This window comes from Rhinolophus sinicus, linkage group LG09, assembly GCF_036562045.2.
Source record: "Rhinolophus sinicus isolate RSC01 linkage group LG09, ASM3656204v1, whole genome shotgun sequence".
Lineage (NCBI taxonomy): Eukaryota > Metazoa > Chordata > Mammalia > Chiroptera > Rhinolophidae > Rhinolophus > Rhinolophus sinicus.
In genome coordinates, this window is record NC_133758.1 from 29225263 (window position 1) to 29250102 (window position 24840).

General features: G+C 51.3%; 1 protein-coding gene across 50 annotated transcripts in view; it reads left to right on the forward strand.

Annotated features, from left to right (window-relative positions):
• Nucleotides 1-24840, forward strand: part of CELF4 (CUGBP Elav-like family member 4) — a 297226-nt gene that overhangs the window by 75944 nt on the left and 196442 nt on the right. For all 50 annotated transcript variants that reach the window (XR_012498763.1, XM_074340088.1, XM_074340050.1 and 47 more), the window contains exon 2: nt 4556-4638. Coding sequence is in view for 49 of the 50 variants with exons in the window: in XM_074340088.1 (XP_074196189.1) it covers nt 4556-4638 (83 nt within the window). In the remaining variant the exon portion in view is untranslated. The remainder of the gene's footprint in view (nt 1-4555; nt 4639-24840) is intronic.

Consider the following 24840-nt stretch of genomic DNA (forward strand, 5'->3'; position numbering starts at 1 on the left):
TACAGAGTTGAGTGCACATGGAGCTATTGGAATACAAGTATGTCTCCATTACATATACATGTCATACGTGATTTCACAATCTGCTTTTCCCATCTGACAATGTGTCTTTCCATGTTGGTACATATAGGACCATTTTATCTTTTAAACTGCTATAGAGTATTCCACAGTTGAAACAGAAAAACATCCCTGCACTAAGGCACCTTTAGGTAGTTTTCAATTTTCGTTATTGCAGACAGCCACAGCGGACCCTTGCTCTCTCCTCTGTGAGTGCTAAGTCTGAGTGTCCTTGTAGGGTTAGGGCAGGGAAGGGAGGATTCTGTGCCACCAGGCCCATCCCCAGAAAGGGTGCTTCCTTCTCAGACCTTCTCAGACCTCCACAGCCTGGTGCTAGCCTTCTCTTCCATACTTTCTCATACAGATATGCAGCTGCTCCCTGAGAGAATCCCATTTCCCAACTAGACTGTGAGTTCCCCAGGGGCCTCACTGGGGAGGTCTCTGGGGACATCTCAGCACAGCAACAGGAGAGTGAGCTTGACAGACACAGGGACTGCTGAGTTGTGGCCCCCTGCATCACCCTCACAGCTCAAAGCCCCCTCCTCCACTCCTGTGAGGAGCAGCAATGAGTGACAGGAAGCCAAGGCTAGTTTTTCTGGGTGGGAGTTCTCTGTGCACCACCCACTGTCCCTACATGAGAGTCCACTGAGTGAGGCTTGGGTACCCTTTCTCCTGTGGCCACCCTGAGCCCTCACCTTGGTCTTCACCCTATGCTCTGCGATACCTTGTGAAGGGAGACACCTCCTGAAGCCACCCCTTCTCCACCAAGCTGCCCTTCCCCCATGGGTCTGCCCTCAGCAGAGGAGCAGAAGTGGTCCATTCATGCACGCCAGAGTCAGCGGTTAATAACTGCTTATCCGTATCTGCCTTTTTAAAGAGCCCTAGTGAGACAACTCATCTCTCGGGTAGACTATTAGACACAGCATCAGGCTAGCTGAAGAGATGGTTGAGAAGGCCCAGAGGGTTTACCCCAGGGAGCCTCTCTGTAAGGCTGGTCTCTCCTGGCAGAGGAACAAAAGAGGGGACTCTGCCTCGCTGACCTCCCTCTTCACAAGCGTGAATTTGTGTTTACACCACACTCTGCACTTAGAGAGCTCTGCAGAGGTCGTTAACACTCCTGTGCCATTAGGTCTTCCCACAAGCCACTGGGGGAAATGATTGTCTCCATTTATAGATGAGGAAACTGGGGTTCAGAGAAAGGAATCAGTAAGTGACCCCTGGGCACAGCTTCCTGTCTGGAACTGCACATCAGCCTGTTCAGGGGACAATCACCTGAGGAAGAGAGCAGGGGAGTGACAGTAACTGCACTGGCAGACACTGGGAGAATGAGCTAGCAGAAGTCTTGGTGACAAGTGCCCTCCCAGCCTGGGCTGCCTGTCAACTCTCATGGGCAATCTCTGTCGCGTACTACTATGGAAACCCCGTGTGCCTGTGTCCTCAGGGCCTTGGTCAGCTCCCAGCAGCCTCAGAGCACCACTTGCATGTTCTCCTCACCTATTGGCCCCCTCCAAAGTATCCGAGGTGTTTGGGATTCAATGGTCTTGACAAATATGTAATGAGCTCCTGCCCGTGCTCTGGGCACTGAGAACTAACTAGGTACAGAACCTCATCTGAGCATGGGGAAACTGCCCATTAAGGAAAAAATACATCATATTAATATGTCAGGGGTGAGGGGTGCCAAAGAGAAGAGTGAACAGGACAAGGGGTCAGAGAGTATGTGTGTATTGGGGTGGTTGAGTATGTTAAATGAGGCAGTCAGGAGAGGTATGTCTGAGGAGGTCACATTTGAGCAGAAACATGAGGGGAGTGAAGGAGCAAGCCATGTAGATATTGGGGTGGGAGTCATTCTGGAAAGAAGGCACAACCAGTGCAAAGGTCCTGAGACAGAGCCCACTTGGTGGGGCTGAGAAATAGGAAGGAGGCCAGGGGGTGAGCGAGGGGAAGAACGAAAGGAGGTAAATCCAAGGGGTAGAGATGTCAGGGGAGGTTACACAAGTTCTGGGGGTCTTAAAGATTTTGGTTCAAAATGCAGCTGTGAGCTCGCTCAAAAACACTGTGGCAGAAATTTCTGGAAACTGGACAAAAGCAACAGATTCTTTTTTTTTTTTTTTTTCTTTCTGGAATCCTTTCCTTGTTATCCTGGGCATGGAAACAATATGGTCATTTTCTCTCCCACCTCCTCCCTCCCTCCTCCTCTCCCTCCTCTTCCCTTTTGCTCCTCTTTCTTTTCTTCCTTCTCCTCCCGCCTCCTCCCTCTCCAAACCTGCCCCTGACCTTGTCCCGAGCTGGCTTGCCTGCGTTCAGCTAGACAGTGGCCGCCTCCCAGTTGCAGGCAGGCACAGGCGGAGGACAAGGCCAGCGAGGGGACAGGAGGAAAGAGGCCCCCAGAGAGGCAGGCGGCAGCACGAGGGACGACGTCACGGGGGCCTCTGACCGCTATTCATTTTAGTCCCCCATGTGTCTCCATCAATAACCGTCTGCTCTGACCAGAAGGGAGGAGCAGCGAGGGGGAGGAGGAGGGGTGATCTGGGGTCTGGATGGGGAAGGATGAGATGGAGTAGGAGAGAGGCTCCTTGGCACTCACAGCTCCTCCCAGCCTGGAGCAGGAGTTGGAGGTAGGGAGGACAGAGAGTCCAGGGGGAGCTGAGAGTTTCTGTCACCCAGCTTTCTCTCCCTGCTTCATTCCTCCCATTTCTGTGTCCCCCTCGCACATATATTCCCTTCCAATATCCTCTCTGAAGCTGGGACAGGAAGGGAGGCAGGACTAATTTCTACATTGGAAGAGGAGGAAGGGGGTTTCATTGGGTGGTGGAGGAGTCAGGAACTGCAGAGGACATTGGAGAAATAAGACGCCAGACCAAGCCGGGTGACAAAGGCTGGTGTTTGTACCAGACTGGCACCACCAGCCTACAGGCTTCATGAAAAGAGGGCCTGGCCCAGGCCACCAGACCTGGCAAAGAACCTGACACATGGTGGGCGCTTAGGAAATAGTTGATAAATGGCCATAAGAATGACCAAATAGCCAGCTGTGGACAGTCAAAAAACGAGGTTGGCTTGAGATGGACTAAGCCAGTCAAGGAGGGCTGCCTGGAGGAGGTGGTCCTTGATCAGATTCTTGAAAGATGGATAGGACTAGGAAAGGTAAAAATGGAGAGAGAGGCATACTAAGTGAGGAGACAATGAGAGCAAGGAAAGGGGAGGTGGATACAAGTGGTTGGGAGGTTAGATAAGATAATGGGAGAGAGAGTGAAACAAGGGAGGGAATGAAAACTGAAACAAGGGAAGTGGCCAGCCTGCAGAGTGACTTCTCTCAGGCCATGAGTGGTTTTGGAAAGTCTAAAGCCACTGTTCCCCACAAGACTCAAGCCTGCTGTTGGCCAAAGTTGGCTTTTGTACTTTCCCTACGGTCCTGGGCCTTGCAGGCCTCCCAAGTCACATGCAGCCACGTTTGCAGGCAGAGGAAGAGGCCCCTGACACTGGAGAGTTTGCGGGAACTCCCAGAAAGACTCCGATCAGCAAGCATTCTCTTTGCCTTGTCCCTGTACCTGAAGGGCTCCCGATAAAAAGTCACTCCTTGAGTCAGGCACCGTGCTCTGTACAATCCAGATTCCCTGGTGAGGCACTGTCAGAATCTCAAGGGGAAAACCAGGCTGAACCTTGGAGACCACTCGGTGAATCCTCTCAGTTCACACACATGAGAAGACTGAGACAGGACAGGAGACATGATCTGCCAGGGGTAGGCTCACCCAAGGAATTAGATAGAGGAAGATCAAGAGTTGGCCTCTGAGCCAGCCTTGCACATTGGTGGGCTGGATATGCCCAAAAAGCCCTCTGACTGGGAGGGGTGGGAAAATATCACTGCAAATGTGCCGTTGGGCTGGGGTAGGGGATACATGGGCAGCCCCATTCATTTCATTAGGACAGCCTGGCCTGGGGTCCTCTTTACATACAGAGCCTTTATTTGGAAAGCCCAGAGGGTCCCTCCATCATCCCTGATGAAGCTGCCCCAGCAGCGCTCTCTAAGGGGCCAGAACAAGAGTTCATATTCAAGCATGACTGGAGGTGCTGGGGGTTATGGGGTGGAAGCTGCCCCTTCAGGGAGGTATTGGGGCTGGAGCTGAAACAGGCAAAACAGCACCCGGAAGGAAGGAGGAAGGGAGGAAGGGAGGGAGAGAGGTTGGAAAGGAGAGGGCAGAGGCACCTGAGGCACCCCGGCACGGGGACAGGAAGAGACCCGCGGGGAGAGGGGGCGTGGAAGGGGGAAGATGCAGGGTGGGGAGACTTCTCCGAGGGAGCAAAGCAGAATAGCAACGCGAAGGACGAGAAGCAGACAGAGGAAAACGGAGAGGCAGGAAGGCTCGAGTAGTGTGTACAGGAGAGAAAGAGAGGTGGGGAGAGGGACCAAGCGCAGGAAGGGGCTGGAGACTGGAGGCGGCGGGAGGGCGCGTCGGCGGCCCGGGGGCGCCCCACTGACCCTGTCGGCGTTTGCTTCCCTCCCTAGGCTGCGCTTTCCTCACCTACTGCGAGCGTGAGTCAGCGCTGAAGGCCCAGAGCGCGCTGCACGAGCAGAAGACGCTGCCCGGGGTAAGTGGCGCCCGCCGAGGCGCTAGCGACAGACGCGCCGACAGGGGGCGACTTAGGGAGGCCGGGCGGCGACGCGGCCCGCGAGGGGGCACGAGCCGGGGCGCGCGCTGCCTGCCTTTGCCCCGGAGCTCGCACAGCCCCTCGCGCCCCCAGAAGCAGCGAGGCGCGGGGCGGCGGCGGGGGCCTGTAGGCGCGGAGCTCAGACCTTGCCAGGCACCCTCCGCACTCCGCCGTCCAGGCCCAGCGAAATCCCAAGCGAAGGGAGAACTTGACCATGGCCACAAAGCTCGAGCGGGGCTCCTCCCCTGCCGACCGGGTCTCGCCGCCGCGCACTCCCGGTGCGGGCAGCCTGAACAAGGACGCGGGATGCCATAGGTCCCCGTATCCCGGAGTTGCCTCCGCCAGCCCCGCGGGGCCCCCGGTGGCGGAGCCGCCTGAGCACCAGCCGTTCGACGTCCAAGGCGGGCTGTTCCTGGGGTGGGGGATCGGGCGGGTGGGGGCACCTCCCCATCCCCTCTCGGCGCCGCGAGTGAGATCACCGCGGTTTATTTAAGGAGCCAGCCCTCGTCTTTGATAAACTATCGCGCCTCGGCCCTGGTTTATAGCTTCTGTGAGGGGGAGAAGAGAATTATTTATGGCCCCCCTAACTGGGTGTGATATCAGCCATGGCTATTATCGAGACTAGTTCATCACCATAAAATAAGAAGTGTTCCTCGGGTCAAGGGTCTGCGCGGTGTCTCCTGTGGGTTCAGAGAGATTGGGGCGGGGAGAGCTGAGATATACAGCTCACCGAGTATCTAAAGATAACTGGAAAGATGGGAGTGTTTGTGGGCATAATTTAAAGAATTTATAAATATACCGTGTTTAAGCTGTATTATACAATGGACACTGCAGGGCAGCACGTGTGTTCCATATGTATGCTCACCAATGTTTACACATGCATGTTTACGTTCTTACCAAGCAAACCGTATGTAAACACACGTTTCCATTTCTGCCCCACAGCGGGAAAGGTTAACCAGGTAGACAGAGAAAAGCAACCCCCGGCGGGGGCAGTCCTTTCTGTGCATGAAAGATCCTTCTTTATCCGTTTAGGGGTGGGGAGGGCCTTCCTTCTATTAAGACAGCCTCTGTATTGTATTTTGGTATTTGTGATTGCAAAGCACGGGGCTGAGTCATCTTAATAACATACTAGCGGATGCAAATACATGGAAATCGTGCACCGAACCGGTTTTTGTGTGGAGCCCAGCTCTGGCACGGTGGCCATTCCCCAGTTGGTTTTTAGTGGCTCGGCTACATGCACATATATTATAGTAATTACTTTCTGGGTGCCCTCTGTAAAATGGCAGAAATATGCTCCACATCGCCCCACGTTATGTGTGAAGCATAAAGCCATATTGTAAGATAATCAAAGGCTTCTGAAAAAGGTTTGTGCAGATTAATAAAGTGTTTATGGTACTTTGTTTTGGGGGGAGAGTGTGATAGATATTTTAGAGCCACCCAAATTGAACAGAAAATATCACATTATTATGGGAGGCCCTTCATCAATTTGAGAGAGATTGCTAGGGAGTTTTGTGATGGCTAAAAGCCGGGAATTAGGTGGGGAAACAGAAAGAGAAGGTGGGGGGCCCGGGGAGGGGGGCTTAGGATTTTGAAGTGGGAGAGGCGCAGGACTGGGTGAATTTCAGTAGCAAGTGTGGCTTGTTTGGGATTTAACATTAACTTATAGTTGTTTATTTTACATATAATAGAATAGCTAAGTGATGGAGTGTATTAGTTCTTTAATAATTTATAGAAATACTTTGATGTTGCAGTAATTACATTAAAGGTCACATATCAAAGGTAATTTGGTTGAGCAGCTGTGATGGTTTCTCAGAAGCAATCAATACCACTGTCCGTGGTGCTGATTTCACCAAGGGGCCTGCCAGATTAAAGAAGGCTTATTACCAGGCAGAAAGGCCCAGGGGAAATCAGGCGCACATTGGAGCAACGCGCCAGCCCCCCTTCCACCGATAATTAACACCGTTCCCCATAATCTGTGCTAATCCTTCATACTGGGAGATCCAGTGGCATTTTTCTGAAATCACAAACATGAGTTGGGCAAGTTTGGAAGAAAGGACAAAAATAAACATGGATGTATGTTGGGAGATGGGAGGGCTGAGGAGACAGCCCAACAGTGAAGCTAAAACATAGCCCAGAGTCCCCGCGTGGTGCCTGGAATGCCATCCTTTCTTCAAAGGCCTCACAGGGAGACTCATGGCCTCAAAGCCCTCATCACAATTCTCAGGGCAGGCACAGCCCACAGGGGGAGGGACAGGGAGAAAAGTCAGGCTTGCAGCTTGAACTTCCCAGGGCACATTGTCCCTGCACAAATTCACATGGAGACAAATGAAAAATAAAATGACCAAAAAAATGACGCTTTAAGGTGCAGGCATTTGGAATCCAGAAAACAGAACTGATGCTATTATTGTTGGTTGGTTCTCTCCTTTGAGATCAGAAAAAGTGTGCCACTAGCAAAGGCAGGAACAGGACCAAGCAAAATGTTTTCATCCAACCAAATAATGGGTGTTGCCACCAACTGAGGCTGTGCTCATGGCTCTCTGTTTGGCTGGGGGACAGAGAGAGACCTCTTTTGGTCAGGGGTGACCACATTAGATTCCCCAGTGAGTGCACTCTATGTCTGACTAAGGAGAAAGAAATTGAAAAAAGAACCTGGAAAACTGGTAACCTCAGCAATTTAGGCACTTTTCCAGACTTCAAAATCCATTAAAGTCAATCCGTTAAAACCAGACCTCTGCTTTCTTGCTAAGGGGAGAAGATAGTGCAGGCAGCCCATTCTGCTTCTTCCCCCAGCAAGTTACAGAGTCTAGCATCCTGTTGGCAGCAAGGAAAAGAATCGCATGTTGGTCATGCGTACACAGCACCACAACCAAAACAACAACGAAGACAACACTAGAGCCACCCCTCACATGTGTCCTCATTTGGGGACTGAGTGGGGAGCTCACATTTCTCTTGGGATAAGTATGGAAGCTCAGAAACCAGACCACAATGGCTTTTCTTACAATTCAGACGTCAGGGTCCCTGGGAAGCAGCCTAACCAAAGTCCCTCAGATGCTGGTGGGGTCATCCTGCCTAGACCAATGTCACAAATGGATTCTTGTTTTTGAGTTTGGCATGACTTCAGTAGAATGAAGTTACTAAGCCACCAAGCCCCATTGGGGTCCTTTTGATCCATGTCTTCAGCCAGCGTCTAGGCAGAGTGATTCCACGTTTCGAAACTCTCCAACTTTATCTCTCCCTCACACTCCCAATCTCATTCTCTCTCCTGGCCACTCTCCAGACCACCTTCTTCTATTCCTAATGTTTGTTACACTGTTTATAGTATATAGTCAATATAGGGCAGTTTCTCAATCCACCGACGAGTATTTCCTGAGTGTATGCTGAGCACTGGGCTATGAGTCCTAGCAGACACAAAGATAAGAAAAGCACATCCCCCACCCCTCTTGGAGTTGTTCATCAAATTGCAGACAGAAACCACACACACACACACAATATCAATGATACCAGACAGCACATTATTATAATATGGATCATGTGGACAATTGCTCAATAATAATGCTTAATATTTATTAAACACTTACTATCTGACAGGCATAATGTAAGCATGTTACCTCAATAACTCATTTTATCTTTACAGCCACCCTATGATGAAGATGTCATGATTATCCACCATACATGAGGAGACTCGGGTTTAGAGAGATTAAACAATTTGCCCAAGGTCACACAATTAATAAACTACCAAGCCAGCGCCAGGTCTGCTACCAAAACCCGGGACACCCACCTCTACTTTCTAGGGCCACCAATTCCTTTGAGAGGACCCACATGACTATGGAGTGCAAGAGTTACTTAAAAGTTTGGTTCAGGATATGGGCAAAGTGGGGATAGAGACTTGGGAGGAAGATGGATACGTCAGATGGGAGCTGGTCTGAGAACCATCCTAGAGACAAGACATGCGTGAGCGGTCAGGAGCCATGAGCTGGGCAGGGGACTGAGAGCTCCCTGGGGCCTGAGTGTACACAGGAGGCCTCTTGCAAGAATTCTGTTCCTTAAAATAGGTCCTGCTGCTTAGTCCCAGCTCCCCCTGCCTTGGAGACTTTGCAGGGAATTGTCTTCCATGAAGAACCCATCTGTTTCCAAACTTAGGAATGTAGGGCCTCTAGGGAAGAAATTCCGATTAGAGAAAAGCAGGCAACACAGGCCAGCAGTGGCCAGCATTCAGCTCCTCTGGCAGCAGCAAGGGCTCCTCACTAGGGCTGATGAGGGGGAAGAGCTGGGTCCAGTTAGCAGGAGGCCTAGAAGCAGAGAAAAGAGGGAGCTAGCAGGGGGAGGAGGGGGTGGGGAGATGGGAACTGTATCTGCTTGGTAAACATTAAAGTTCCAATTCACTAGTTAAAGATTGGCTTTTGTGCCCTCACTCTGGCAACCTGAGAATACAAAGCAAACCAACAGACTCCTCTGGGCCGTCGCCCACCCCCACCGCTCTGTTCAGACCAGTAGACATGCAGCGTCGCTGCCATCACACCTCCTGATTCAGGCCACTGCAACTCAGGACGGGTTATTTCCATGGAAATTAAATGTGACCTTCTTTGAGTTTACCAAGAAAGATGTTAAAATGGAAAATTTTTAAAAAAAACACGAAAAAAACACTCCACTGGCACCGTTGACTCAGGGTGTCTCTTCTTTCTCCCCTTTTCCTGAGTCCCATTTTGTCTTCCTTTCTGTCTCTTTTTCTCTCTTTTCTCTTTATGCCTCTTTTGTCTCCCTTTTGGTCATTTTCCTCTTCCTCTTTTCTCCTCTCACTTTCTACCCTTTCTTCTTTTATCCTTTTCATTTGCCTCCCCTATCTCTCCCGTCTCCTTCTCCTTCCTTCCCAACCTCCCTCTGTTTCCTTCTGTCTACCCCACCTCTACTTTGACACCTATGGTGGCTCTAGGGGGACCTCCCTCAGCTTCCCTGGGGCTTCCCTGATAAGGCCCATCTCCCTCCTGACAGCCCTGCCATGGACGGATCCATCTAATTTTATGAACAACTGTAAAGATGAATGATAAGTAGAAAGGATGCAGGCAAGAACAAGATGAATAAATTATAAAGGGCAAATGATGACAAGAGAGGGGTCCCCAGAGACAGTGATATGATAACAGAAGCTAAAGACGAATTTATGATGGATGTAGTTAGCATGTACAGAGGCTGTTAATTCTTCGGGGTGGTTTTACAACTTCTAGGGAGTGGCACAATCAAAGTGTTTCATTTCAGAGCTGTGATGTATTTCCACGTGTCTGTCCTGTAGGCAGCGTTGGTTTTGCTCTCTATATGGTGAGTTGGGGTCCCATCAGCACATGCGTAGTCTCTCCCATTCCCTACTGCCTTCTGCATCTCTGCTTCAGATGGTGGAGTCACACACCCGATTCCCGCACACCTCCAGCAGCCTGGTCCTGCTGGTTTTCCTCTTGCTGAGTGTATTCGTTTGGCAGCTGCTGTCACAAAGGACCGCAGACGGGGAGGCTTTAACAATAAGAATTGATTGTCTCCCAGTTCTCAGGCTAGAAGTTCAAGATCAAGGTGTTGGCAAGGTTGATTCCTACGGAAGGTATGAGGGAGAATCTGTTCCATGCCTCTCTCTTCATTTCTGGTGGCCTCAGGCATTCCTAGGCTTGCTGATAGTGCTCTCCTGTTGTCAGGTCATCTTCCCTGTGTCCATGCCTGTCTCTGTGTCCAAACTTCCCCTTTTGATAAGGACACAAGTCATAGGAGACTAAGGGTCCACTTTAATGATCCCTTTTTTACTTGAGCTGCAAAGACCCAATTTCATATAAAGTCACATGCACAGGCACCAGGGGCTAGGACTTCAACATCTTTTGAGGGAGACACAATTGAACCCATAACACTGAGAAATGGGCATCCCTTCCATGGCAGAAATGAAAAAAGTTTTCAGTGTTGTTTGAGTCCCGGGGCAAGGGGGGTGAGGTGAGGGAAGGGGTTCCAAGCAGCCTTTTCTCTGCATCTCCCTCCTGACTTCATGCCTTTTTCCCCCTGTCTCTTGGGGAAATGACTGACATATCTTCCTTCTTCTCCCATATTTCTTAGAAAAGAACTATTCATCTATCCTTTTAGGGCAGTGATACTGAACAGAGAGGAATCTTGCCTCCCAGTGGACATTTGACATGGTATGGAGACAGTACTGACACCTTGTAGGTAGAAACCAGGAGGCCACTAAACAGCCTACAAGGCACAGGACAGCCCCCACAACAAAGAATTATCTGGACCAAAACATCAGTAGTGACGAGGTGTAGAATCCCTGTGCTACAGCCAAGGGTGGGTGGAAAAGGCACAGTGAAGTCTTGGAACAGAGCTTTCTTCTCACTTACTCACGGGTTCTCATTCACTTGGGGACAAGCCCAAGGGTTCTCAGAGTGTTAGAGGTAGGAGGTACTCATTAAGGTCAGATGGTGTAGTGATGGGCAGCAGAAGAGGGCAAAGCCCATCTCCAAGCATTAGAGATCATTTCTGGCTGGCCATTCACACACTCACATCTGTGAGCCACGTTTGGCCCCAAAGGCTGCCAGTTTCAGCACCGACTTCCTGCTCAGTTCTCTCATGTTTACCCACATGGACTCTGTGATCCCAGTGAAATGAGCTGAGAGTTTGCTTGTGACAGAGCTGGGACTAGAACCTGGGCCTCTGCAGCCCACCCCTGTATGGGGTTTCTCCAGCCTCTTCCTTCAGAAGAATCCCCATCCTGACAGGAAACAGATCTGGCAGGCATATGCCTGACCTTGCAGCCCCTCACCATGTGACATAGACCATGCCACAGATAGAAGGGCTGGGGCTGAGAGTACCGAGATGCTAGCTGGGCCCATTATGCAGAAGGGAACACCAAGGTTCCAAGAGGGAAGTCAAAAATGCCTTCAATCCAGAGACTGAGGGCCAGATGGACACAGAGGCTGTATCTGGGGCACCCTCAGATCTTGACTCTCGTCATCCACACCAGTCCTTGGCCCCAACCCACTTTCCACTGTTTCCATGGAGAGATCCTTTACTCCCCTTCCCGCAGAGACATCTCAAAGTCCTCCTCCCTCCCAGGGCTTTGCCCACACTCTCCCTGTCTCCTAGACTGCCTACTGTTCTCTTCCCTGCCCCTGCCCACGCTGGCCTGGGTGGGAAGATGTCCCCGTTTTATAGGCAAGTGACTCTCAACTCCCATAGGAACCATAGCTCCTCTGTGACTACCATGATAGAGCCCAGGCCTGGTTATGGCCTGTATTCAGTAAGCTCCCTCACTGATTTGTCTGAAAGAACCAGAGAGGCTCTGTGTCCACAACCATCATATCTAAATTGAAGGAAATAAATAAGAGTCCATATGAGATAATGGGCAGAACTTGGCTGAGGGTCCGGGAACCTGGGCCCCAACAAGCCATGTGACCTTGGGCAAAGTGCTCAGCTCGGAACTCCCCTGGGCCTCCATCTTCCAGACTGTGAAAGGAGGCGGTGGCACAGATTGCGTCTGGAATCCCTTCTAGCTCTGACATTTTGTAAAATTCGAAGACTAATAGACTTGGCATTACTCACATTACTTAAGATGACAGATGAGGGGAGAGTGGGAGGGCAAGGAAGAGTGCCTCCTGCTCCCCACTGCCCCCCTCCATGTGTGACAAATGCAATAAATGCAGGTCAGACATGTCCCTCCCTGATGCAGACCAGCCAGATTGCCTGCTTCTGAGGACCAGCTACAGGGCAGGGCTGCCGTGAAGGGCTGAATCCCTGATGGCACGTCCACCCCTGCCCCGCAGCCGCAAGCCTTTCTCTTGCCCTCTGCTCAGGTCTCCTGGTTTGTGAAACCAGGCAGACATTTCCCACCTTTCTCCAGCACTTGCCCTGGTGTGGTTTGGATCTCAGCGGCCATCACCCAAAGCAGCAGCCACACGTTTACAGGTTACCTGCCCCATGCAGAGTTCTCTCGTGAGAGGTGGGGTGTCTGGCATCAGACACAAATGAGTGAGACAACCCGTTGCTGAAGAAGCTTACAGTCAGGTTTGGGAGGCAAGTGTGAGGACAGCTCATGATCCAGAAATATCTTTAGGTGCTGAAAAATGGCACTGATGGGTGTTCCCAGGAGTCAGATGAGAGAGACTCTGTGACAAACTAGAGTGTTCTGGAGGAGCCCACAATACCTCAGTTGCCTCCTGCTTCCAGATTTTCGCCCCTCTGATTCAGTCTTTATAGGGTGGCCAAGGTCATCATAGAGATCTGACCACCTGCAGGCTTCCTGTCACCCCCAAGAATCAGCTGGGTGGCAGACTCCCTCCCCTGGCCACGCACCCTCCAGACTCACGGAGCTCTTGCCCAAGTACATCACCTCCCTTCAGGCTCTTCTTTCTTCCATGTCATTCCCTCTGCCTGGAGGGTTTCTAGCCATCCTTGGAGGACCAAATCCAGCATCCCTTTCTCTGTAAAAATTCTCTGGCCCCTTCAGAAAGCTTTCCAAACCTCCATGGCACCTGGCACATCCCATTGGTCCCATGCTGTTCAGTTAACTCCACTGCTTTTCACCTTTTGGAATCCCTGACCCTACTGTTTTCTTGTACCTGCTCCTGTGTCTAGAGCGGACTCAGAACAAGGGTGGGCAGCAGGGATTGGCTTCTCTTTCTGCTCATTGACCTAGAGGGCCTTGTCACCTCTCAGTGGCATTGTGACAGATCCATTCTCATGGCTCTCCCATCCATATTACCTCCAGGCCCCTGGAGAGTTTGAGCTTAGCTCACACGGCAGGGTTCCATTTGGAAAGACGAGGTTTCACTTTGCAGTCGTACTTAGAGGAAGGAAAAGCTGCGTGGAAGGTGCTTTGGCTTGAGCTGTCACAGCTAGCACGGGTGTGCGTCTTTGTGGGTGACAGGAGGGAGGGGAGTTTCCCTGTACATGTGTGTAAACCAGAGGGGGAGTCCCAGGCTGCTCTGTGGACCTGCTTTTGTGAGTCCACGTAAGGCCCTTTAAGGGTCTGCTGACCTTACGCCAGAACAGAAGGCTGGGAAATGGAACGTCTGTGTGAGCTCCTGCTGCTCTATGGCTATGTCTGAGGATTGGAGCTGTTTCTTCTAGAAAGCATGTGCATGGGCGAACAGAGAGCCAGGCATCTGTGGTGTTGATGTGCATTGTTCCTGAATGGTTGGTTGCCATGCCTCACCAAAGATGGACAACCCTGGGTAACGAAGGCAAAAAGTGGTCTGGTTCTTTATTTAATTCTTCATGGAAATAGTTGTAAAGAGAAAAGGGCTGGAGTTCAGGAGGTTGAGGTCTCTCAGGAGCCCAGTTTATTGTGGTTCCAGTGTGTGCTTTGATCAAAGGCATTTGTGGTGTTTCTTGACGAGACCAACAGGCGGTGCCCGGCAGGTGGCTTCCTCTCTTGGGGATTTCACGGGCACAGGCAAGTCAGCCCAGTGTGTCCCACTCTTCCCGGCACACGAGGTAAAATGATGTGAAACTGTCCATGTCTATGGAGGACACCAACCAGCTGAATGACTTGGGATAAGCCACCTTATCTTTCAGGGCCTTTTTCTTAGTTCTAGAATGAAAATCCTTTTATAAGACCGTTATGTGCTGTGGGTTGCTAAAATGATCCAGGTATTACTATGAAAGACAAAACAGTGATGTGAGTGGATGACTGTCAGGTTCCTTTGCCATAGTAAAATCTGGTGACTCCTAATTCAGACATGAAATAATCACAGGACAATACAAATTTTAAATGGTCAAATGGACTCTATGTCCCATGACCTTTCAGAAGAGGGTGGTGACTGTGAGCTAGAATGACCAGAAAAGGCTCTGTAGAGGGAAGAGTCCGGAGGTGTGTGACGGAGAGGAAATTAGAAAGGTAATAAGGAGGAAGCCAGGAAAGCCTGAATTCTCCTCCCAGAGTTAAGGATGAGAACAGGGCGGATGCGGTCGGAGAATGGAGCAGGCCCTTCTCACAGTCCTGCCCTTCAGAACCTCCAGCCCCATGCAGCCTGCAGGTCCCAATCGACTCCAGGCAGACGAGTCACCAACATCCTGCCCACTCTGGATGTAGCTTCAGGCCCTAGCAATCCCCAGCTTCCCTCCTCCCTGGAAAGCACTGCCTCCCCTGCCCACCCACCGCAGTTCTCCCAAGCTTGAAGACTTACCTCCAAGCCCGAGATTGGAAGCTCTAGGAAGCTCTTCCAGGCTGCTCTAACCCACATCCATCTCCGCCTTGTTTGAGCAAAGTCAATAGCACCAGAGGTCCAAAGCGTGGTGAGCATGTGGGCCTGGGACCAGTGCATCAACATCACCAGATGTTGTTAGAAATGCAGTCTTGGGCCCTACCTCAGACTGTCTGAGTCCTGTCGCTCAGACTGCACCCCACTGCATTTTAGTAAGATCCCTAGGAAATTCATATACATAAAAATGCTTGATGGCCACTGTCCTAACTTTAGGCTTTAAAAACTATTGTTTTAGTTTGAGTGCTCCCAGAAGCAGACGCTAGACAAGCATTTGAATACAGGTGGCTTCTTTGGGTGGTAACCCCAGGAAACACAAGGAGATAATGGGGAAGTCCCACAGGGAAGAAAAGAAACCAGTACTGCCACTGTGTTATCGGGCAGACTAGCTTCCACTGTGAGTAGCTCTTATTCCTACTGGGGACTCTAGACCCGTGTGGACCACAGTCCCCAGGGATGTCCACCCAAGGTCAAAGGAGCTGGGGGATTTGTACACCGGTTCCTACCAAGTCTTTGGTTGAAGATGTGTGCAGGAATCATTGATTCCCCAGCTCTTCTAGCTTGTACATGGGTGGCAAAGTGGGTTCCCGAGAAAGCCCTCAAGCAACAAGTGCAGTGTTGGCAGCTGGATGCCAGACCACTATCACTGCAGTGAGGAGAGCCTGGGGCCAGGGGCAGGGCACTGCCTGCCTCTGTTTCCAATCTACTCTGGCTCCCGACTCCAGCTCCCAAATAGGAGAGCAGTTAACAGAACCCTGTCTGTCTAGCCATGATGACAACTACTATTCACTGACTATCGCTGCAGGCCAGACGTTGCACAGCTATCATCTCATTTATTTGTCAAGACAGCATTGCACAGGTGCTCTCAAGGAAGCATTGCCAGCACTATCTTATGGAAGAGGACGCTGAGGTGAAGGGGCTTGTTCAAGGCCATGTGGCCAGGGAGGTCTGGCTCCAGGGCCTGCACTCCTTCCACTGTACCCCATGGCACCAACCCTGTGGAAAAACCTGAGCTTCACAAGGGCAGGAATGGTGTCGTCTTCCTCAGTCCCTGTCACCCCAAGGCTAAGACCAGGCTGCTCCCACAGGAGACTGGCATGATTGCCGGGCCACATGAGGCAGGGCAGTGGCCCTACAGGTGTTACCACACACCAGACCTGCCTTTGGATTGGAGAAGTCTTGTTCTACATGGAAAGCAGAAGCAGATTCCAGCCCCAGCTCTACCTGGAATCTTACTGTGTGCTCTTGGGAAACCACTTAACCTCTCTGAACCCCAGTTTCAGTGACTACCCTGTCAGTTAGAAATATATTTTGTTGCAGTGGCTTCAACAAATGAAGCTTTGTTTTTTTGCATATCACAGAGTCTGGGATCTGGTATTGGTTCAACAGCATGACCATGTCAGTATCAGTCTCCTCCCTCATGGTTATAAAATGGCTGCCCCAGCTCCATGCATTACATCTACAATCAAGCAGAGTAAGTCCAGCTTTTTATCAGAAAAGCAAAAAATATCCCATAGGCCCCTCCCCAATAATTTTCTGTGTACGTCTCATTGGCCAGAACTGTGTCACATGACCACCCTAGCTGCAAGAGAGGCTAGGAAAGGGGATGTGTTACCAAAGACGAGACACATATCTGCCATGATCAAAACAGCGTTTTAGTTAGTGAAGAAGTGGAGATGGTAATGGGTAGGAGCCAGGAGAGTCTGCCCTGCTAACCCTATATAGAGAGGTAGGGGTCACAGAAGAGCAAGCTGGGCAGAGCAACACCCCACACACAAGCAGTATTTTCCTTCAGCTCAGATCATCACCCGATGCTTATATGAGGAGGCTGAGTCAGAAAGAGTAGTTTCACAGGGTGTTCCAGAGATGTTTCTTCAACGTAGCACTGCTAACTCAGCACATTTATTCAATTACTGACATGGTTTCTAATTCCATAGGATTCACAGTGAAGGGATGAAGATTTCAGCCCCTTAGGTACCATATTTTTATCCTCTGTATCTTTCTTGAACTTTTATCCTTCCATGCCTCTGTATGTGGCTTAAATATTAAAGAATCAAAGGCGACTGTACCGACAGCTGACCCACGTCATAGGCATTCCATGGCCGTTTTCCCACTCTCACTTTTTTGGAACCATTGCAGTTGGGTGCATACCTTCCAAAAGTGGCCCAGCCAGTTTTCAGGGCCACCAACATCGTGACAAATTTATTTTTCAGAGACTGAAGCACAACATTTCCTGGCCTGATGTCAGAGAGTGTGAAATGAGGCAGGTGTGCTCTGTGCAGAGCCTGCCTGAGAAATGGGAATTGACCCTCATGATACGCTTTAGCTTGGCTGGACTGAGAGCCAGGAAAGAATAGGTCAGAGAGGCCCCAGGGTTGGTCTATGCTCCCCTCTGCTCCCTAGGCCCTCTGTCCTGGTTTCCAATAGCAGCATGAGGAAGGGCCAGCAGGCCCTCCTCACGCCCCAGTAACATGGGCTATCCAGAGAGGTCGTGAGCCTCTGGTCACATAAGTGCTCAAGCAGAGTCTGTGGGTGTGGCGGGGAGGGCAAGGCAGCTAATTCCTACATTGGACCAAGTCACTTCTAGGAGGTGAGCCAAGATCCCGTGATTGTATCCATGTTTTACTTGTTTCTCCACATAAAAGGCCCCACCCCACCAATCCCAGCCCTCCACCCCTAGCCAAACCCAGCTGTACTACATTCCCAGCCTCGATCCAGGAGGAAGTCCTCATGACCACTCCAGCCTTATAATCTCTCCCTTCTCTGAAGACCCTCAGGACTTAGAGACAAAACCCACCATGCTACTGGGAAGGCTCAGGTCCCGAATTCAGCCAACCCAGCTCCACCACTCTGAGCTACATGACCCTGAGCAAATCGTTTCACTTCTCTGTGCCTCGGTTTCCTCTTCACCCTGGGATGCCAATAGTGCCTTTATCCAGAATTGTTTATGCAGAGCATGAGGGGATGCATGCAAAGCGCTGAGCACGCTGTGTGATGGTCTGTCCATGGCTGCTGATATTGCTGCGGCCATTCTCTCTCCCCCAGAAGAGTGAGGCTCCCCCACTCCAGCCCCGTCTGCCATGGTCTGGAGGACAACTGACCCACGGGGCACAACAGCAAGCCCCCAGCCGCATAGCCTAGCATGTGACAAACCCCCGCTGAATGAAAGTCAAGTGTTGGCTTGGTGGACCGTCCCTAGGGGCCGCTGGTCCTCTCCCTGATGAGGCCTGGCTGTGCTTGAAGAGAGGAGTTCAATATCGCCACTTCATGACCCCACAAGAGGTGTTTGCTAAGTTTGTCCTAATGGTTTGAACAATCCCAATGTGAGACCTACGTACCTCCCCCTCCACTCCCTGTTCAGGGACCCCCACCCCTGGAAGGTGGGTGAGGGGAACCCAGAAGGTTTAAAACCCTAACCAGTGAGAACAGAAGTAGAAACATGCCCTGGCACCCACGTGGTTTAAGATAGTCCAGGAGGCCCTTCAAGGGAAGGGGATCCAGGAATCTGAAATGAATATGCATTCAGCCTCTCCCAACAGCCCTGACAGCTGGCAGCCAACAGCTGGGACGGCTCAGAGTCTGAGAGAAGGTTTTTAATTCAATTCGTAAGTGTTTCCTGAGCCCCCACCAGAAGCATGGCCCTGTGATAGGTGCTGCTTGGCAGGTGGAAACCGTGAGAGGCCGAGGGCCCTGCTGCCCTTTGGGGCTTTCCCTCATACCGAGGAGAAAAGATGTACATGCCAAGCAATTAGAGAACAATGGATTGAGACTTTGGACTGAAATTTAGAGCCCTGAGTATTCTGGGAGCTCTGCGAGATGGTGAGTGTTTACTGAGTGCCTTCCATGAGCCATGCTACACTGGGCACTGGGTACACTGCCCTTGGAAGGATGGGCAGGATTTGGGTGGATGACGAGGGGCTGTAGACAGCATTCCAATGAGGTGACAGCAGTCACAAAGGAGGGGGAGCAAGACTGTGAGGGAGAAGGCTGTATACTGCTGGCATTCAGGGCGCTCGGAAAGAAGTTGGGGCGTCTCAAGTTAGAGGAGATTTGGGACCTGAGTGAGGAAGGCCTTGAACATCCCATTAAGCAAGTTGGTCTCTTTTATTTGCATACTTGGGAGCCACTGAAGCTTCCTGAGTAAGAGAGTGACAGCCTCACTGTGAGTGGCAGCACTGTCTGGATGGGGCAAGGCCTGTGCCAGTCCCAGTGAGAAGCTGGAGTGGCATTAGGAATGAGAGCTGAGGAGAGTGGGGAGCCTTCTGGAATCTCCCCCTTCACTGAGCAGCCTCAATGGGCAGAGCTGTCGCACCCGGGACACAGGCTGGCAGAGGCTACTCACTCAGTATTGGGAAGGCCTGCTGGAGGAGAGTTGAGGGTAAGATTTGGCTACCTCTGGGATCCCGCAGCTGGTGAGGAGAACTTAGCACTCCTTTCCCCAACCACTTGGTTACTATTCCCACCTGGAGGAGAGTGCTGGACAGGTTGCTAAACCACCTGACTGCACATCAGCGGCATTCGAAGACATTCAGATTTGTAACACATGCAAAGGAAGGTAGAGTTTCAGAGGGCGCACAGCCTGTGAAGGTTCATACTTTGAGAACAGCTCTGCTGCGATGCCACGTTTGGGTCCTGTCTCATTTGCAATACAGCCTTTATCTTGAAGAGGCTCCTTGACTGAGAAATTTGGTAAACCTGAAGAGCTGGGAAGGACACTCATTTCCATTAGCATCCATATTATAGGTGCTCAGTGCCGTTTTATTACTTTTGAGTAGACAGTCCAACAGCGTTTCCAAGTTAATGTCCTGCCAAGCTGCTTTAATGAACAGATACAAAGCACGTATAGTCAGCGCGGTAACCGTGTGACAGTAGAGGAAGCCACTTGCAAACACTGTTGTTCTCTTAGGTAGGCGACATATTCCTACAGTCACGTTGTCTACACTATTTAATTGCTGATCAAAAATGTTTACACCATAGGTTTTTCAAAGACTGACTTTTCCTAAAGTCCAAATTACCTTCTCTTCTGACTTGGTGTGTTCGAAATTTACAAAGACTTCAACCAACTCCTTAAGTAGTGAGAATCTCCTAGATGGAAGGAATTTGTGGTGGGTCACAATCCCTCCAAGAAGCCCCCCCTGATGGAGTGTACCCCAATTTGTAATGCACTTGCAGGGTTTCACTGGAGATTGTCCTGGATTATGAGGTGGCAGAGTAGGGTGGATCCCATTGATACCCCTCTCTCCTCTCAGACCTCATGGAGCTTTGCATTGTTTCATGTGTGTCAGCCTGGGACTCCTCAAACACTTGCAACCCCTGTTAGGTCACCAGGCAAGAACTCGATCGTTACCCATCAGTCTATGGAGGTAAACGCCCTATTTGGCCACTGCTTGAGCCCTCCTTTCTCCTGCCCACAGGTTCTGGGAAGACAGTGTATGCCCCTTCCACTATTCTTATTAAACAATTTATCTGGGGGAACTTACTATTTTCTTTTAGGATAAACTGAGCTAATGCTATGTGCTTGTTTTAATTCGTGAGGTTAACTGATCTAATTATCTGTGGCGTTCGTTTAAATCCTTGTGCCTGGGCCGGGCGCAGGTGTGGACTTTGAATCCTGCCAACAGGAAATCTCTTAAAACGGGTTGATCTAACACAGCGGGTCCGCTGTTATGAGGGATTTTCTAATAATGCATGAATTTATTAACAGCCGAAGATAGTGTATTTACATTAAACAAATTCACAAGGAACATCTGCTGCTTCCCCACCCCGCTTCCAACGAATGTATCCCCTAATTCATGGTTGAATCCAGAACAACCCTGAGAGGTCTCCTGAGACAAGTAGATCCCCTGCGATATGACATTAGGGGGAGCTGGTCTGGCAGGGGTTAAAGACCAGGAGTTTAATTGACTCCAGACAAAGCGGCCAGTGAGGTCACCCAGGTCCTTAAAAGCTGATGCAATCTTGAGAGTTGAACAAGTTCCTCTCCAAAGGAAGGAAAGCAATGGTCCCATTTTCGCTAAGGGGGGAAGATGGTCCTGGAAATCTGTATTTGGGGCTAAGAGCTACAACTCTGGCGGGGAGGGGGTTGACTAGGGAGGGTGACAAGGGAAGAAGGAAATCCTTCCATCTGAAGCTAGTTGAATGACTGGTGACATCCAGCCAGAAGCAGGACAGCCTTGACAAATGTGACCCGTAGCCAGATTGGGGTGGCAGGTGGAAAACCTTGAGAGGCAGGTAGAGGGGACACGAGTGGTGGCCCACCACACACGGAATGTGTCATGAAGGGCCCCTGGCTTTGCAATCCCACCCTCTGCCCTGACTCATTAGGAGCTGCCCCATTCCCCCACCTGGGGCTCCAGAAACCTCTCAGAGGCTGGTTCCAGTATGCCAGCACTGTCCAGGGGGTGTGGAACTCTAACTCCAGAAATTCCACTTTGCTAGAAGATCCTGCTAGCCTGTATTGTTTGGAAACATGGCTTTGGCATCAGGCCAAAGCAGCACAGCCGCATTTGAAATGCATTTCCCATTACCTGCAGCCCAGATGCCCTGACAGCCCCAGTCACTCAGCACTGACCTGTTTTCAACCAGCGTCAAGCTCTCCCTCTTCCACGTGAATGATCCTGGATGAAGTCGCACTTGCAAAGGCACGTGTATAAGCACACACGTGCAAAATGTACATGTGCATACAGATGCAGCTGTATGCACACCCTGGAAATTCAAACGCACACACATGCACACTCCCCAGGAGTCATGGTATATATGTATGCACAAAGGTATAAACACATACCAGATGCATGTGTACACATGTAGGACGACATGTGCACACACGGGCATCTGTGACGTGCCCTCACCCGGGCACGTACACGCACGCGCGCACACACACAAACACACACACACACACACACATGTGCATGCACTTCCTCAGGCTCCGTTGGAATTGGAAAAGAATGTATTTCTATGGGGACAGCTGAAGATAAACTCTTGATTTCTGATTTCCAGAGCAGTTCGGACAAGGTCCTCTGAAATGCATTAAAATGCTAATCACAGCATCTGTCTGAACCCTGGCAGCTGTGTGACTTGGGGGAAAATCTAAACAGAATGGATTCAGATGCCTGGAACTCCTTGACTCTCCTTGCTTTGCTCTCTCCTTTATCTCCCCGCTCCCCTCCCTTTCCTGCCCCTCACAGCCTCTACCCAGCACCAGCCTCTCTGCCCTCTTATCTCCAGTCTGGGCCACAGGGACCTCAACTCTGCCAGACTGATGCTCCCAGAGAGCCATGCTCCCCAGCTAACAAACAAAGCCACCACCCTCTGTCTCTACCCACAGCTGCCCCAGTGCATTGGAGGAATAGCCTCCCACCTCTGCTCCCCAGCCCTGCCCCAGGGGCTCCAGACCTCTGTCCCCTGGGGAGAGCAGAGAAAGTGCCTCCACAATCAAGGATGGATGTTAACAGTGTGCTCTATTTAACCGGAAGGAAGGGTAGAATTTCAGGCATTGTCGCCAGCAAGTCAGGGAGAAGCTTTCTGACATCCTCCACCCCCATGACACCATCTATGGACAAGGAAATGGGATCAGGGCAGATTCGTGCACCCACACTCCTAGTGAATACCCCGCACTGACTCTCCACACCTGCAGGTGACATCTGAGCCCTCCCCCACCCATCCCTGCTGGTTAGCCCAGCTTCTCTGCACCACTGGCGCCTGACACCAGAATCCAGGGACCCCCCCAGGGCTCCTGACTGACTTTCCATGCAGCTTCACACCCCATGCTTTGCTCATTGCTTCCCCCTTGCCCAGCATTCTCCTACATCCCGAGCTCTTTGCCAGGCCAGGCCCTGGTCAACATTCCAAAGTCAGCCTAGACATCACCTTCCCCAGGAAGCCTTCCCCAATCAGGAGGCTGGATAAGATGCCTCTCCTGCATTTCCAGATGTTCCTGTGCCTGTCTCCGTTGCCAGAGCTTAACATGACCTGTCAGCTGGTCCCTCCCCGTGGACCATGCACTCTCAGGGGGCAGTGGCTGGGTCCTACCCATCCCTGTCGACCCAGTGTTGGTCCAGGATTGGCTGCTAAATGTGTGTGGGTATGTATCTGAGTCCTTGGGACCAGGGCCACTTTGTGGGGCCCCTCCGTGGACATCCTGGAAGTATTCTGCCCTCTCCACTAGGATGTGGAATGGGCTCTGGTCAGGTCTGTGTGAGTGCAGGCTTCACACCAGGCTCCACGTGTGAGCCACCCCATGAAGATCGACGCTCCCAGCGTAGCACGGTTCCATTTTTCCTCTTAAGCATCAAACTGTCATTTCACTAAACACCATCTGGAGACTCCTGGCTTCAGCCCCTCACTCCTCCCAAACTCTTATTAATGTGACGGGTGTTTATTCCTTCTTCCTCCTCTTCCGCTTCCTCCAGAACATCTCAGCTCTGTGGCCTGCAGACACTCATCTTATCTTCTGGGAGCTCAGCTCTGCTGGGGAGGGCACCGTCTCAGGCATGGCTTTAAGCAGCTCACAGGCATGAAGAGCAGGCAGAGCGAGAGCAAGCTGCGCCGGCCCCTCCGGGACCCCCGCCCCCAGCAGCCTGGGCAGGGGGGATGGCAGAAGGATCGTTGGGGAAGGAACCTGCTTAAACTAGGTCTGCTGTGGCCGACACTGCTACATGGATCTTCCCCGAACCCCAGGACCTCCATGACTCCCTGGTGCTACCAAACAAAGCCCCAGTTCCAACCCCAGCCCTCGACACTCTGCAGTCCCCTGCCCTTCCCAGCACCCACGTCTGCCTCAGCCCCTGGGTGCCCATCTCTGCTGCCATCACACTGTGCTCATCCTTCCTTCCACGCTTGTGCCCGTATAGTGACTTTTATCTGAATTAACCCCTCACCCCCAGTTTCTTGCTTGTCCTCAAAGGAGGAGCTCACATCTTCCTCCTCCAGGCAGCCTTCCCTGACTACCCCACCCACACCAACAACCTTCCACACCTTGTTACGCAGACCACATCATTTCACTCAGTTATTTCACCTGCCCTGGACTCATGAATTGTATCTCCTGGAACAGATACAGGACCCCCTGATGGTGCCCGCAGCACCCAGCCCAGGACGGAGCACACAGGAGTACAAGTTAATTCCTTCTGTTAAAATGAAGTGGGTCAGCAGCAGTGACCTAACTGAGACGAGACCCACTCCTTGAGGGTGACTTGTTGGCATCAAAGTGCTGGTAGGAGGAGTCCTCCCCCAGTGCCTACATGGAGGCCCTCTTATTTCAGTCCCCCGCCGTGGCCCAGGCTGGCACTCAGAGGCCAGCTTGCTTCCCCTGGTAGAGCATTAAGCTAATGCGTGTTGTGTCTCATTAGCGGTGTTCTGTTTGTGCCAGGGCCAGGCAATTTGATGTGTACTTGATTGGATATTCTGTTTATTTATGGCAGGAAAAGCATTCTTTATTGACAACTGGGCAGCACATTTCTGTCCCTGTGGCACTAAGATCCTCTGGCAATCATGCACTTATAAATTAAGACTAAATAAATAATACATAAAAAGCAGTAACGACTGCACACCTCCATGTAAAGAGCTCTCCGTGGACAGACCACAGCATCTCCCCATGCCTGGGCCTGACACCCAGCAGAACCCCAACCTGAGAGACGCCGGACGTCCCAGGCTCTCATCTGGGTTCACCACCAAGGTGAGCCTTCGTGCCTATGTGCCTCGGTCATAACACTCGTGAGTGGGAAGAACATCCGCACTGACAGAAAACCTTTACCTTTCTGCGGCCATCGATCTTCACAAAACCTGGAGGAAGGGAGGGCAGGTATTGTTATCTCTAATTAAGAGGTGAGGAAACACGGGGAGGCCCGTGGAGACAGAGAGACCTGTCTGGGACCACAGAGAGAGGCAGCATGCATAGAACCCCACTGTCCTGCCCAGTGCCCCT